Source organism: Symsagittifera roscoffensis, chromosome 2, assembly GCF_963678635.1.
Source record: "Symsagittifera roscoffensis chromosome 2, txSymRosc1.1, whole genome shotgun sequence".
Classification (NCBI taxonomy): domain Eukaryota; kingdom Metazoa; phylum Xenacoelomorpha; order Acoela; family Convolutidae; genus Symsagittifera; species Symsagittifera roscoffensis.
In genome coordinates this window covers 80,240,151-80,256,199 of record NC_087063.1, presented here as the reverse complement: position 1 = coordinate 80,256,199, position 16,049 = coordinate 80,240,151, and the positions used below count along the sequence as shown (strand labels likewise).

At 35.1% G+C, this 16,049-nt stretch overlaps 1 protein-coding gene across 1 annotated transcript in view; it reads left to right on the top strand.

Annotated features, from left to right (window-relative positions):
• Positions 1 to 10,915, top strand: part of LOC134840378 (interferon-inducible GTPase 5-like) — a 28,301-nt gene extending 17,386 nt beyond the window's left edge. Inside the window, exon 2 of the mRNA XM_063856147.1 lies at positions 9,109 to 10,915. Within this exon, the coding sequence (XP_063712217.1) occupies positions 9,119 to 10,459 (1,341 nt within the window). The 5' untranslated portion in view covers positions 9,109 to 9,118 and the 3' untranslated portion in view covers positions 10,460 to 10,915. The remainder of the gene's footprint in view (positions 1 to 9,108) is intronic.
• Positions 10,916 to 16,049: the final 5,134 nt, after the last annotated feature.

The window sequence follows — 16,049 nt, the reverse complement described above, 5'->3', positions numbered from 1 at the left end:
TCCGAAGATACATGCTCTAATAGCGATACCGTACGTCAGAACTGATCTGCAACTCAGACTTGCTTGGTGTATGACGTTACTGACGATGAGAGAGTATGATTCGGAAGAGAGGAAGAGATCGAAAGAAGAAAAGGTGCTCTTAATGACGAGTCTGAGAGAACTTATGATCAAAGAAGAAGCGGCAGTAGCGTGCGCGAATTGGAGAGACGCTCTCTGTTTCATTCAGTTCATGCTAGAACAATTATCGGTACCAGCGCTGGACACTTGTGCAAAAATGGTGAGAGAGAGCAGTAAGTCAGCGAAGACCTTGCTCTTACTAGCGCTATTGGACCTTGATGAAAGCAAGCCAATGCGGGCGAAAATGAAAGAACCCGTAGAAGTAGAACAGTTGAAGAGGATCGATGAAATCCGAAGATTCTCGAACAAAGAGCTTAGGCTCATGAAAGAATCAAGGGGAACACTGCTGAAGCCCAGTGAATACGGTGGAATGATCAGAAATAAGTCATACCATAATGTGTCGGGAAAGGCTGGAATGGCATAAAATCTTTTCATCAAAGAGGACATACGTGATTGTTACTTCGATTACGAGCAAGAGATGTTGCTGAGATTATGATCGTCAAAAATTTCAACGATACGGAGCATTGCCATTCATCAAGTTAAATTGGGACTTGTATTGTAAGATAAAATGACTGCAACTTCCATACCGAAATCTGATAACCGAGTGGAATATGGATTGGGTTTCTCAGACGAGTTACTGAGAACGAGCCTGATGGTGGCGTGGGAGTTAATGAAACCATCATGCTGCCCGAGTCCAATTGCTGATTCGATACTACGAGCGACGCAAGTTATACAAAGGAAATGAATTCAGATTGTAATTTGAGTGACCTCAATATTATCTACAATATGATGACAACAGCCTCTAGGAGCAACCGGAAGATCAATGTGAACTTGCCTGGCTAGGTACCAGAAGACTGAGTTGAACCTGGTAGCTTTATGGCGAAAGTTAATGGACTAGAAGTTCACATGTGTGGAGGTCATGACTGCGTGAAGTCAATGGGAACCAGTACAGGCAATTGACGATACTGTTCGCAAACATGGTGATGAAAGCGAAGACGGAAACAGAACTAATTGCAGCTTGCCATGGAGGATTTGAAGTGAATCTAGTGACTGCACTAGAGTTCTAAAGCATGTTTGGTTCTTTAGAGTCACTATTGAATCTAGAACAGAAGCATGAGATGGTCCTAGCCATCAGTGTAGAAGTGTTTCCGGGAGTGTTACAAACCAAACAGAAGCTTATTGGAAAACGGAGAGAAGCAAAAGAAGTGGAAATAAACATCAGACAGAGTGAAACTTATCGCAGACCGTCTGGAGCGCGATACCTAGTAGGATCAACGTTCGCGCCGATGTGCAAAAGCCGATACCCAGTACGCTTCATGGCAATGAATGTAAAGAGTACAAAGACGATCGTGATTCAAGCCTTCTTAGGGCCTAATTGTGTAAGACTTGCAAGGATGTCGCAGAAATCTTACAAATTGTTATTTAAGATGTTTCCGCAGTTCCACAAAGAACGAAAGATGAGATAGGACCGATACTGGAAAAGAAGTTCATGAGATATGCTAGCGGGAACTTCAGTGGTTTTGAAAGACACAAACAGAAAGGATCCACAGCGACGGATTAGAATGCAGTAGACGAGAACGATGAAATCCACCGAGTGATGATGAAAATGAAACCGCTACTGAAAGCGTCGGAGAAACGAAATTGGAGAAGCATCATGTTGACACATGATGAAAACCCGTGCCATTGTTTGCTACAAACATGGTGGTATCCCGGGCGAAGTAATCTGGTGTTGATCTGGGACTCTAGAGAGCTGCTCTTCCCGGACTCATCGCACCCCATAACGATAGTGATAGTTGGAGTTATGTTGGCAGTTCGATGGCTGGAAGCTCCTTTTAAAGAAAACAGTCGACAAGAAGCACCGACCAAAGAACATTTAGAGGAACTGGATTGTCTAAAAGATTTAGATTCTTCTGAGACAACGCGCAAAATCTTGGACATTCCGATGGAAGTGAAGACAATATGGGCCAGAAGCCGACTGATGCCATGGTTCAGAGCCAAGATGACTGCTTGGTTATGATTTCATGAACTTTGTAAGTTCTGTTCGATGGCACTGTGCCATTTTAATGATTACCACGAGACTCAATGAGGGAATTGACCGGGCTGTCCTGGAGCATGTGACAAACTGCATGGCAACATCGAAATTTTATAAGTGCGGCCGAGTGGGAAAATTGGCTCTTTTGAGGGATTAACGGTGCTAATCGTGAAATTTGACGAATTGGGAGAAATAAATTTGAAGTGACGAAGTAATTTTTAAAATTTCGTTTGAAATTAAAAACACGACACGGCCATGAAATTTCGCAAACACTGAAAACATGAAAATGAGAAGAGACCAATTTTCGCTAGAAAACAGCAACGTTGAATCTCAACAGTGAAGAAAAAACGTGAAAACAGTTTTGAAATTACGATCGAGACTGTCCGAATTGTAACGATTGTTGCTGTACAATCGTTACCGAGCAATTACCGAGACTTCGGAGCGGTAGCGGAAGTTTTTTACCACCCTTCCAGCAGGACGACAAGATCGCATTTCGTCCGGATTCCAGAATCCGGAAAGGTCTCGGAAAGAAAATTAAAAATACATTTTAACAACTTTTAGCTTCCGGATATGTCCTGAATTGAATTGGATAACATCAAAAATCGTTTTCAGATAGCCTTCGTTGTACCGTATTTAAACTGGGTGAAGTTATACTTTCTTAGATGGCTGAGAAAGTCCTGAGGAGAAAAGAAAGATTGAATCGATGCATACTGAAACAGGATTGTATCCAAGTATTAGTGGTATAGCTGTAAACATGAACAATGAAATTCGAAAATTTCGAGTGCTTAAGCATTCGAATAAAATGGCGTATATGAATAAGTAGATGAAATTGCACAAAAGATAGCCGTTTAATTTCCTGAGGATCAGTCAGTGTTGAAGTTTCAAAGTCTTGATTTGAGTCACAGAACAAAATCAAACAGGTGTCATAATGAAAGGAAAAGAATCGCATTATCCTCAGTTTTCTTACGCCATTTTCAGAATTCATTAATTGATGATATATACTGATACTATAGAATATGAAATAGTCGGTGATACAGAAACTCTTTTATTACCGACTCTTTTATTACCGGCGAAAAATTTCTTTTTGTTTCCGTAGGAATTACAGGAGTAGTTCTCTTGTCCCGCGAGATTTCGAATCTTCTTTTTCAATTTAAACTTCAAACGAGATGGTTGCTCAGAATCAAATGACTTCCTCATTTTTCTAGGACAAGAAAGTCAATATGGAAAACGCTTTGATGCCCTTGCGCAAACTATTGGGAGAACCGCAATCCCTAAAATTTATAGTTTTCAGAGCAGAAATATATAGCAGAGCAGAATTGGAGCAGATTTATTTGAAATCGCTCCTCCAGTGATTGAGAACGTTCTTGGTGAACAAATTAATTGCAGAAAATGGGGAAACAAGAACAGTTCGGAAACAATTGGGAGGTGGAAAAAAGAAATCCACGCATAGAACTAAAAGAACCAATTCTCGAGAAGTGGGTCGAAAACCAGTCGCTCTCGCGAAGACAGTTTTGACAGTATAACATGAGTTTAAACGAAAGTAGTCGTTTTTGGTACGGAGCTTGTAAAAATTGTTTGTTGGAGATTATTGAGAAAGTCGCAGTTTGGAAACAATTATGTCATCTTACACACAAGAAAAATTGCTCAGAACTTCTCTAGCAGATAGCAGTATTGAGTTCGAATTTTAAACCGAGTTTGACTTTACCTTTATTTAGGAATTCGTGATAAACAACTCAGTTTAAATGTAAACAATCTACTACATTCACGTTTCTCCAATTGTGAAATTTATTTTAACAATACACTGGCTTACATTGCTAATGGATTATGTCCTCATAAGGCACAAAAATTGTACAAATTGAACTAGTCGGCACTGAGTAATAAAGGAATACTTGGTTCTCATGGATTTAGTTTTGAAGATTTACCTGATGCATTTGTTATGTATCCAATCACTGATAGAGTAATTTCCTTAGGAACACTGATAATTTTTTCACTCTATGGGAGGCTCCCCATTGATTTGCTTACTTGCGAAAAAATGTTCCTACCAATTATCAAAGGTCAATTCAAACTTGTTTGAATCATACCTAATTTTTGAAGCTGTCTAATAATCCAAATGTCAGTTCAAAAATTGTTGATTTTTTGCTGTTCATTAGAAGCATTTTATTTGCTGAACCTAATCATTAATACTTGCAATGGAATATGGAAAGAGAACCTGCTCAATGGAATTAGATGGAAACTATAGCAAGAACCTTCATCATTCCATTTCGTCAAAACCTTTTCGGAAAAGAAAGTATTTTCATTAATAGTCCAATAAGAAGAATAGCTGTTGCAAAGAATACGAAATCTGCAGTTACAGGATCATTTCATGAAAACCATTTAAACGACCAACAATTTCATTTGAGAGAGCTTAAAGTTATTCGTGGTGGAAGAGCAATTGTTTCATTGGATACAACTTCTCCTTGTCGCCCTTATGTTACAACATTGAGAGCAATGCAGTTGAACGAAGACTTCCCAGCTCGTCCTATGGAAGTTTTGCAAATCACCATATTCGTGTTTTTGCTTTTACTTCAGTGCAGGATGCAGCTGAACAATTGCATCATCCAGAACTTAGAAGAGAAGACTTCAGTTTGATTAATAATGTTTTTCCAGTTTCCCTTGCAGCAAGTAACCGAAGTGATAGTCTTGAGAGAAAGACTATCAAAAGTTCAAAGTAACAAATTCGGAGCAGTCGATAAAAATGTTTATGTTTTTTGAGTTTTCAGGTTTGTATAAAAATAATGTAACTTCTTGGGACTTTTCATTGCAATTGTCTCTGTACTATCAATTTTGTTTTTCTTCAGACCCGAGAAAATTCTTCAACCTAGACTGTAAAACAGTGTTTAATAGACTTTGTACAGCTCATATGACTTGTGTATAGGACTTTGTTGATTTACTGCCTAAATGCATGTAAATCGTTAATCTTTTTTTAAAATCCTCAAATAGATTATGAAGCTATCTACTTCTTTGTTTTTAAATGTAAATCAACAGACAATTGCAAAGATGGTCAATTTTTCTCTTCTGCAAAATATTCAAAGAATTTCTGAGCTCAGATTTAGGTACATGGAATCTTACCCCTCTGATAAAGTACATAAACTAACAAAAATTTGTTTGCAATCATCAACTCACCTCTAAGCAATGATAGAATAGAACACTGGATCATGATTGCTCGACTGGACAAACCTTACTACTTTGCTGATTATTTGGATTGAAAAAGAACAACAATTTTTTCCTTCCTAACAAAAAAACATTGTGGAATGGTTTCCTGAAAACTACAAAAATCTGATAATTTGTGTGGGTTTTACGCAATTTATTCAGCATTTCTTCCTTATAAATTTCACCTGAGAAACCCCCCCCCATTTAAACCCCCCCCCCCCCCCCCCCCACCTAACTTCCAACATCTACTACTCTTATACAACAGCGCAAAATCTGAAAAATTAGGACGATCTTGTGGAACTAAAAAAATTTCATCGACACATAAGTAAACAGGAGATAACAGATGCTATCGACGCAGGAAATGAAAGAAAAACTTCGCAGCCGAAATAAGTTTACTACAAGAGCAAAAAAAATCGAGAATAGGGTTCGTATTTTGTGTAATAGGTTCTTACAGAGGGGTAAAAAATATTGTTCTTGAAGCGTTAACAACCATCAATGAGTCTTTGGGCTCGTTTTTTAATTAAAAAAAGCGACATCTATACTTGTGACAACGAACATTTTTAAAGTATATTATAGTAAAATTCCACCCATGCTGTAGTATTGATGTTGTTTTGATATTCTCCCAAGCCGAACTAAATTGTAAACGTACACCTTCATAGAATGTATGGATAGAAGTTCTGGCTTGAAAATAAATTTTTTATTACATATATGTCTGAGTTGCAATAAATTGGTTGTTTTTCTGTGTAGCTTATCCACCGATAAATTAATTCCATTTCCGTCTGAAACTTCAACCACATAAAGTTTTTTGTGTACAAAATTTTAGCCCCGATCTTGAAAGAAGGTTATTTTGCAAGATCTATTGAGAATCTTGCAAAATCATTAACAGATATACATCGTCTTCATTCTTCCTTGATTAAAATGAAAGCATTTTATAAGCATAGAGGGAGCAATTGACAAATTGAGCCAATTACTTCTCAAAAAGTGAGTTATCATTTTTATATGCCGTTCCCATTCTTACTTTGCTCAGATTTCAGCCAAAAAAAAACTTATTTTGTGAAAACGAAGCCAAATTGACGTAAGTGGTTGAGTAAACTAAAAAAACTTAATCGAAGTTTTCGGCCAACAAGAAGCAGTTTGAAAACTAACTTCACAGAAAAATATTGAACGATATTTAACTTTTTTATGCGATAAGGAGGCTTATAATGAGACATTATTTTTATGTACGCATCAACCAATCCATAAAGACTTGATTTTAGTTAAGAGCTGAAGTTGGCGCTGACTTAGTAATATTTTTATAAGCAAAACGGTCAAAGTCAACGTTTTTTTTGGGTTTTCCTTCAGGCAAATCGTTGAATCTAACATCTTATTCTTTAAAAAACACTCCACCAGCGCTAAAAATGACGGCAAAAAGTGAACGTGGTGTAAGTGAGTAAAAGTGTGTAAGTATAGTGTACTTTATGAAGAAAAAATATCGTTTTTTTTTTTCAAACTAAACCTAGTTTTTATAAAGGAACCATCCATTTCAACAAACAAGTTGACCGCAAAAAAAACTATGTTTTCCAAATGACTGCAGTGAGGAAAAACGAATTGCCCTCAGAGATTCAGCTTCGAGCGTCGGTTTTTTTTAATTCTTTTTGGGTTATTTTCATCAAGAATTCTGATTGATTAAATAGTTTGTTGAAAGCTTTCAAAATTCATGTGCAAGTTGAGACACTTTTTTAAGTTTTGGAAAATGACTTGCTTTCTTGAAGAACCGAGAAGAAAACTAAGGTAAGCCCAGAGATTTTTACGTCTAATTTTATTTTTTTAAACGATCATTTTTTGATTTTATTTGCGCTTATAATTTCAAAAACGTATTCAATTTTAGGGCACAAAAGCAAAAGCGTAAGAAACTAGAACCTTCAAAAACATTAAACGAAATAATAAAAACACTTAGTTTTTCGAGATAAAGGGCTTTGTTGAACTTTTTGTTGTTCTTACTTGTTTTATGTAAGGGTGACCGAGGCTTTGAAATGAGAACTAACTAATTTTTAAACTGCTAACGATTTAGTGTAATTTTTAGTGTAACTTTTCAGGAGTATCGATTCAACTGAACTCTTGTAATGTCAGGCCTTTTTTGTCGTCAGCAAATTTTATCTAGACATGTATCGCAATATGAATCTCGTCAGAGCGATCTTTATAATGATGAAGACAAAAGCTCGTAAGCAAATGTTCAAGTTTCCTATATTTGTCGATATAGCGATAACCAAACAGTACGAGCCGATTAACTTGTTTTACCAAAAAATTGAGCATAATTGAATAGTTTTTGTCATTTTATCCTAAATTAAGCAAGTGTTTTGATATCAATGGTCACCATAGCATGCGGAAAAGAAATCGATTGAATTGAGTTCATTTGTTCGTTTTTGACCTCATACATTAATACTTACGTAAAAAGTCTCGGAACAAAAGGTTCACATTTTTTCGTACCTAGATTTGGCAGTGTCATTAACTTGAGTTCATCAAACTTTTCAGTCGCTTTAAATTCAAAAAGGGTGTTTATTCATATGAAATAGTTTTTTTGTTCGGCCACTTTTGTTGACAGCAAGTTTTTTTTAAAAACATTCCGCAATCTGACAATCTGAGAAACATTAATTCAAATGATAAAACCGAAAAGTTTTTTAAGGAAAAAACGCTTTGTTACATTAGATAATGACGATCGAGGGTTTGAAACGAGAACTTTTGAAATAATTAACAAATTAGTAACAGTATATTGTAATACTTCAGTCGCTTTAAGTTCAAGAGGAGAATCTATTCAACTGAAATCATTTTGGTCTGGCTTTTTTGTTGATTGCGAGTTTTTCCAGCAACTTATCAATATGAATCACGGCACAGCGAGTTTTATAAAAGTGAAAAAGAAAAATTCAAACTTCCTATATTTGCTAAGCATTTCAAGCCAAAAAAGCTAAGTTTTCCAGCTGAAAACAGAGAAATCAAAAATCTCTCCATACTTTGGATGCCTTGAACAGTACGAGCCGATTATTTTTAATTTCAAAAAAATTCAGCTATTTTAACAAAATAGTGTCAATTTAGCTGAAAGTAAGCGCATGGTTTAATATCAAGTGTCATCAAGGAATTTGGCAAAAACACTCGACTGAAGTTGTTCATTTGCTCGTTCTTCACCTCGTTTAATAATACTTAGGTGAAAAAATCTCTTTAATGATCTCAGAAAAAAGTTTCGAAAATCTCGCAAATTTGCAATCCTATTATTGGCAGCGTCATACTCTTGTATTAATCAAAACGGGCGAAAAAATCTGTCTCTCCTGGTCGTTCAAAGAAATAATCTGATACCAACTGCAAAACTGGATTTTTTTTGTTATAAGCTATTGCTTTTTAGAAGTACACTGTTTCCGCATTAAAACATGGATTTTTCTGGTTCTCCGACTTATAGAAAAATATATCACCCCACCAGATCATTTTTATTAAGCATATAACTCTCTGTGTTTTTTTTCAGGCATTGCAGAATAAAAATGTCAAACTAGACCATTGAAATAATTGTAACTATGAGAACTTTCAGCTCATTCTGCTCCAACAGCGGAATATTACTAGCTCAAAAACACTTTGTGAGTCATAATTGCGAAAATTTTGCATTTTCAGAAAAACCTTGAGGGCAAAAATAAAGGAAAATTTTGCCTAAATTAATGTGTGTTCGAGGCTAAACAGATCATGTCAACTATAATTTTCATGATAAAAAAAATTACTTTTAAAAAATTCAACCAGATTTTTAATTTCAGCATCATCATAATGGCTGAAGCAGGTCATCAATCTAACAAGGAAGTAGACAGTGAGAGGGAAAAATTTGAAATTGTCAAGAAACTGGCAGAGTCTCACGGGATGGGAAAAGCATTGTATGACAAAATGAAAGAAGAACGCGACAAATGGCGCAAAGAAGTGATAAATATTGCTGTTATCGGCCAAGCGAGGCAAGGTAAATCTTCGTTAATCAATGCTTTCATGGGCAAAAAAGTTGCCAAAGTCAGCGCCCTTGGAGTTACCACTACAAAAAACAAAAAATATCCTCATCCTTCGAATGAAAACATCATTCTGTGGGATTTGCCGGGTATTGACAGTGTGAAACATCAACGCGAGGATTACATCGATAAAATTGGAATTAAGGAGACTCCCTACGACTTCTTCTTAATTGTAACAAGAGACATTTTCAGCTCTGACGCTAAATTTGCAGCCGATTTAGTGCAGGGTGAAGACAAAAGGTTCTACATCGTAAGAACACATATCGATGAATCTATAAAAGCAGAACTAGAAGATAACGAAGAAAAATGCTTAGACGAACTCGACGTGCGAGCCGAAATTCGAAAAAAGCTCAAAGAAGAGATTGGTGTGCATGCTTTCAACGCGGAAAAATTCAGAGTATATCTCGTGAACTGTAAGAAATCGCTTGACTTTGACTTCCCGAAACTGCAAAAAGACATTTGCGAAGACAGTGTTTCTGAAATTCAGCAGGAAGCACTTCTGTTGACAATTGGAGGACATGGTCAAGAGCTAATCAAACAAAAGTATGCTCTTTTCCAGAAGCGGATCTATAAAGTTGCCCTTGCTTCAGCCGCAGGTGGCGCTGTTCCAATTCCTGGAGTAAGTGCTGCGGTTGACTTGTTAATTTTGATTGAAGAGGCTTTGACCTATTTCGAGGGCTTCGGGTTAAGCAAAGAGTCAATTGCTAGCTTAGAAGAGTTGAACGAAGTTGAAAGGGGAACCATCGAAAAAGCATTGAAAGGACAAATTATGAACAAGTATCCCGTTCTGGATTTTATACGTGAGCGCGCGCCTTCAGCATTGTCGTCAATGCAATCTCTAAAAGACGCCGCAGTGTCTATTGTTAAGACGTCGAGTGGTTATCTTCTGAAACAGTTGTACACAGTGGCAGCTTCAGAGGGGGTTGAAAAAATAGTTACGTGGTGTGTACCTATTTTGGGATCCGCTATGGCTGCTGGAATCTCATATGCAGTGACGACATACCAACTACAATGCTTCTTAGAGCAATTCAAAAATATGGCGGAGTTCGCGAATTCGTATTTGTCAAGTGCGAGCCGGCACAGATTGGAAGCATTTGAGGCACGCGATGAATAAACCCAAAGGTGAAAATAAATCACAGTGAGAATATGAAATTCCCTTTGATTTCACGATCATACCATTTCTTAGAGCTCTCATGAATATTAGAGCTTCAGTCAGTTTATTAAATTTTTCTCATGTGGTATCATTGCATCTATCTCCCCTTTATTAATACTTAAAACTAATGCCATGAGCAGACTTCAAAAATCGAATATAATTCAGCAGTAGCCCCTTTTTTGAAAAACATGCACAATTTCATAGCGAATTGTCCGGTAGTTCTCTTGCAACCTGATTGACAAAAATGTCAAGCTACAAAAAATTCTCTCGGCTCCTACTGTCAAAAATTTGTTCTCGTAATATAAATTTTCGATATCGTGCTTTGCTTTTAACCCTCTTGCTTCGCTTCTTTTGATATGTTACAGCTTGCTTTTGCTATAAAAACTTGATTTCCAATCAGATCAATAAGCTATTGAATAGTCACGACTCCTTTATTGTATTTTTTACGAAAGCTGTCAAGTAAATTCATTTTTAGATATTTTATATTCCATTTCAACTGGTGATTCATATCCAAACAATAGAAGTTTTCCGAAATATCCATTTTTTGAATAACGTGACTGGATCTCAACTGTTACGTAGAGTGAACCATATTTTTAAAGTGAAGTTTTTCAATGAGTCAGCTTTGAACAATTTTTATATAAATACAGTTGAGAATCACACAAGTCAGTCAACAATAAAGTATTATTCTTTGAAATTACATCTAAAATCAAATTGTATACACTATTTGCTTTTTTTATTGAATGATCGTTTAGACCCACACTGCTTTTATTTTTTTGTGCACTATGTATTTACTACTTTCATGTTTAAATATACGCTAGATCAACCATTATAGTTGTTATTACACAGCTTTGAATCATAATTGTTTGTGATCAACACTCTTGTTCGAAACTGAAACACTGAACGATTAGGCAGAACTTAACCTGCCTCAATCGTTTTTTGAAAGTCTAGTCGAACAATCAAAAAGAGACCCAATCTCACGAACAAAGTGATCACTTCCGTAAAGATTACACAAAAGATGGATTATTTGTTTTTGTTCAGTTCAGTTCAACACGCGACCAGTTTCCAGCGTTAATAATCAATTATAAATTGATTTCAGTACCAGTCTAATAAAATTGAGAAAAAAATGATTTTAATTAATTAAAAATCAATTAAAATGTCTCTTTTTGAAATAAAACAATCAATTATTATACAATCTAGTCGGTTATAATCAATTATTTTTATCCAAACTTCTAATTCATTCGCTTTGCTGAAAAAATCCATTATAATCGATTATTGTTCCGACTTTCGATACGAAAGTAACGGAATATTTGTGCTCGAGGTGGGTTTTTCTTTTTCTTCAGACAAATTTCGACTTTTTAACTAGCCATTTTTGACGGAATTTTTTTATATCATTCGAAAGCTATTGTTGTCCTGAGCTCAAATTTGAAAAAATATTTCACTTGTGATCATTTTTCGTAAAGTTATGGGGGTTTAAAGATTGCCATTTTGGCCAATTTGGGACAATTAACGCGCGATATATTTCGCGCTATTAACGCGTAAGCGGAGATTTAATCCGTCTTAAAATTGTTCCAAATTGGTTGAAAGAAGATTATTTGCCATAATTGATTTGTTAAAAGGAGCTAAATCTATCTTTTTAAACTTTATATGGCGCGTGGGGGGATGATTGTCATAAAAAGTTTCAAATTTAAGAAAAAAAAATTTTTCATTTTTTTTTATTACATTTAATTTTTTGATGTTATTACTGCTCCATAAAACCCTAAAAGGCAGTCGGAACATTCACGGCTTCGCCCTGATACGAGCAGTCTTGTATTTATTTAGATTCCCTTTTGTTTGCCTATTTTGCTTTCGAATTCCACATGAACTCTTTTATTCCACATGCTTATATTTTATGCTTTTCGTAACGTTGGGTTATGTAAAAATGAGAAAACGGTTTTAACAATTTTCAAATCAATTCAATTTTTTAACGCTGTTTTTTATTTCCTCTTGATTATAATTGTTTCATGATGCAGATTTTAAGTTTTTTACCAACAAAATATCAGCACACTGCTTTGGTTTCATGATTTATATAGAAGAGTTGTATTTCACTTACCACGGGTTTCTTTTAACTAATATGAATGGATCTCTATGAAACTAATGTTTCGTGATAAAATTTTGTTTTTAGATGAGCTAAAGAGTGACAAGACATGATTATGATAGGTTATAAGAGATTAAAAGAGATTAGAAACGATTTTAGGATAAATTATGATCAATTATAATTGAAAATAAGTTATTATAATGTCATGAAAATAGTTATCGTAATAAAGGAATAAGAATCTTCAAAGCATCTGACTTTGGCGCTTATAATTTAAAATCATTTTGATAAAAATGCAATTATAATAGTAATTTAATCGAATGTTTTCTTTTTTTAGGTAGTGCGGGAAATGATTCCAAGCTACCCTTGTTTCAGTCTTTGCAATATAAGTTGATCTGAAAATGAAAGGTTGCGTGAATTTTTATCCCTATTCCGCAAATTTCAAACTAATTCATCTTTACAAAAATTTTACAGGAGAAAAATAATTTAAACTTTAGCTTAAAGCAACATTTTTTGAGGATAGTTTTCAAAAATAAATTGAAAAAATAAGTTTTAAGGTCGAACTAGTTGTCTAGAGCAAATCAATGTTGGAGGTGACTTTCATAGTTTTACAGCGTTTATTTCAATGGTTCTGGGATGTGGGAAGAAAGCTGATCCTATCCCGTCGGAACTGAAATTAGTTTCAAAAATCATCTGAGCTGCACTATAAAAAAAGGCAGGTGATTATTGAACTTTCTGTCCGAAACGAAAATTATCGTAACTACTTTAAAATTGTCTTCATTTTTGGTCGTTTGAGAATTAACCAAAAAGAAGATCTCGTAATACTAATAAGGGGGACACTTGGGGTCAGCAGAGTGTCGAATCTTTGTGTAAAGGAGGCGTCCGACCCGCAGAACCTCCTCCCACGGCCCCGCCGCCTCAATCCGCCATTGACGGAAAATATCACATAGTTTTTCATATTGATGTCATGAATGATTTTTTGTTTGATTACTTTGTAAATTGCTTCTGTGGTTCAATTATTAATAAAAATCTCAAATTGTGAAAAAATTTTAGTGGCCGGTTGTCTTTTAAGCGTCTGTATTCCGCTGTGTCGCAAACTAAATTTTCACTGGTTGTTCTTGAAGTGGGTATTGTGGGAGGCTACCAACTGGTGGGTTTCTGCAAACACAGATGTCCAGAGAAGCCTTAGCTATGATTGTAAGGTGCTCCAGTCAAATCTCCTAATCATGTAGTGTTTCTTGCGGATGGTTTCAAGAAAACTCCAATCTTAATAGTTTTGAATCAATTCATAGCATCATATCAAAAAATCGCCTGATAAAGTCATAAATGTGTGTTAACACTATCCCGGCTAAGCTCATCTACTACGTTGAATTCAATTTAACAGAGGTCAAAATAATTGTTGATACCATCAATTAATTGGAGAAACAATGAAAACCAATAATAGGCAAACATTCACAATTTGACCGCTTTTGACAAGTAACAATAGAAACAAAAAATAAAAGCCAATGATTAAAGAATGTAATGAAAAAGTGCTGCTACGCAATTAATTCAATTTACCCCTGGTTTTGCAATGCAACTCTTGCAAGAAATCTAGCAAGAAAATTTATTTTCTCGTTTTTTTTCTTAGAATATGCTTGCGTTATTTGCATTCTGTTTTCAAGATTCTCATAAAAACTGCTTTCTAAGGCAAAACGTTTTCCGGTTTGTTGAGGTTTTTTGAAGCTTATTTAAGTTCAGTTCAAAAATAAATCATAGCTGAGATTGTGGGATTCCCTTTAAGCGACAGGTGGAAATACAAGAAAAAATTGCACAATTAATTGCAAAAGAAATGTTTCTTCAGGCCTGCATATCAATTTTCAAAACTTTTCAAAAATAGATAAATTATAAAAACCACATAAAAATTTTCACAGGAGAACAGGCATTAACTTTAAGGCTAAAGGCAACCATATCTCTCCTATAGGTTTTTTAAAGTTCTGTAATTGTTTACTTATATACTCAAAATTTGTCTAAGCCAACCGAAAAATTATTTTCAAATTATCGCAAAATTTAATTAATTAAAAATTGATCAACATCAAAAATTTTTGTTATTAGTATTAATTTGATAAATTATTAGTTCAATCTTCTAGATCAACATCTGATTTTTAATTCTTCTAAAAGTTAGTTTTTCATGAAGGATACCGGATTTGTAGAATGAATCTGGTTTTTTGTTCTGCGTTTTTTTTTGAGGTGCGACTTCATAAACTTTTTCATTTGTTGGCCTTCATAAGAGAAAATTGTAGGGAACCCGTGTTCATTTGGATCGCTGATATTGGTCATTCTGTTTCGCTATCCAACGCCGATAGTTTGCAATCAATTATATTTACAATGGCCTTTCTATCGTGGGTCATAAGTGTAATTAAACCTTCTTATCTTTCTATATTTAGTTTTGGATTTTGTGGGAACTTTTTTGTCGTTCTATCTGTCTCTTCCCTATAAATGTTGAGCAATGCTGCATATCTAGCTTCTCGAACGCTCCGTTGTGTTGCATCCTCATTTTCTGTTAGTGGTTCTTAAACTGGGTAATATAGAAGATTACGAGCTGGTAGGTTTATGAATTCGTGGATGCCCACAGAAACAATAAGTAATATTGTGCAGTACAACATTTCCGTCATTTCATTCGTCAAGTGGTTCAAAAAAATCCAATTCTAAAATCGAATTCGCTTAATTTGGAGCAACCCGACTGCGCCATGGTTATTCTTCATATTAAGACTTCTAGAATATTACCAGCTGGTGAGATTCTGAAAACGTCGGTGTCCAGAGAATTTTAAGCTTAAAACTTTTGCATGCTTGATTCTTTGCGCCAAAAAAAGTCCCTTGATATGATCTCAAAAAGACGACTACAGACCTGAGGTAAAAAATTTAAGTCGAAGCAGTTCTAAGTGAATCTGTTTTTTTTACATAAATTAAAATATCGTTGGAGTAACTTTGAATTATTCGATCAGGTCGATTTTTCGAAACAAAAAACAAACATTGAAACTTGGCATTCGAGAGCTTGACCGCTTTTGGCAGGTACAAAGAGAAGTGAAATTAGCAGCTAATGATTAAAAAGTGGACTAATGAAACTCCTGCTATAATTTTGATGTAATGTATTGGAGCTTCAAACACATCCCAGAATTCTTGAAATACTAAGTTTGCGCAAAAATGTTGCAAGACATTAGATTTTTTCACAGTTTCTCTAGGCGTTATTAAATACACAAAAAGAGTCGAGATTCCCCAGCAGAGATTGCTGGTTACCCGGTAAGCGACTGAAAAACGAATAAAATTTTGCTCGAATGAATGCAAGATCATTGTTCCTAAAGCTTTTTACATCATTTTTGAACTTGTTTAAAAATATAAAGATAACAATTATGTTTTGCAATCTTGATTTTTGTAAGTTATCGGAGGTTTTTTCATCGCTAACTATTCATAACAAGACTGCTTGTATCAGAGCGAAGCCCTGAG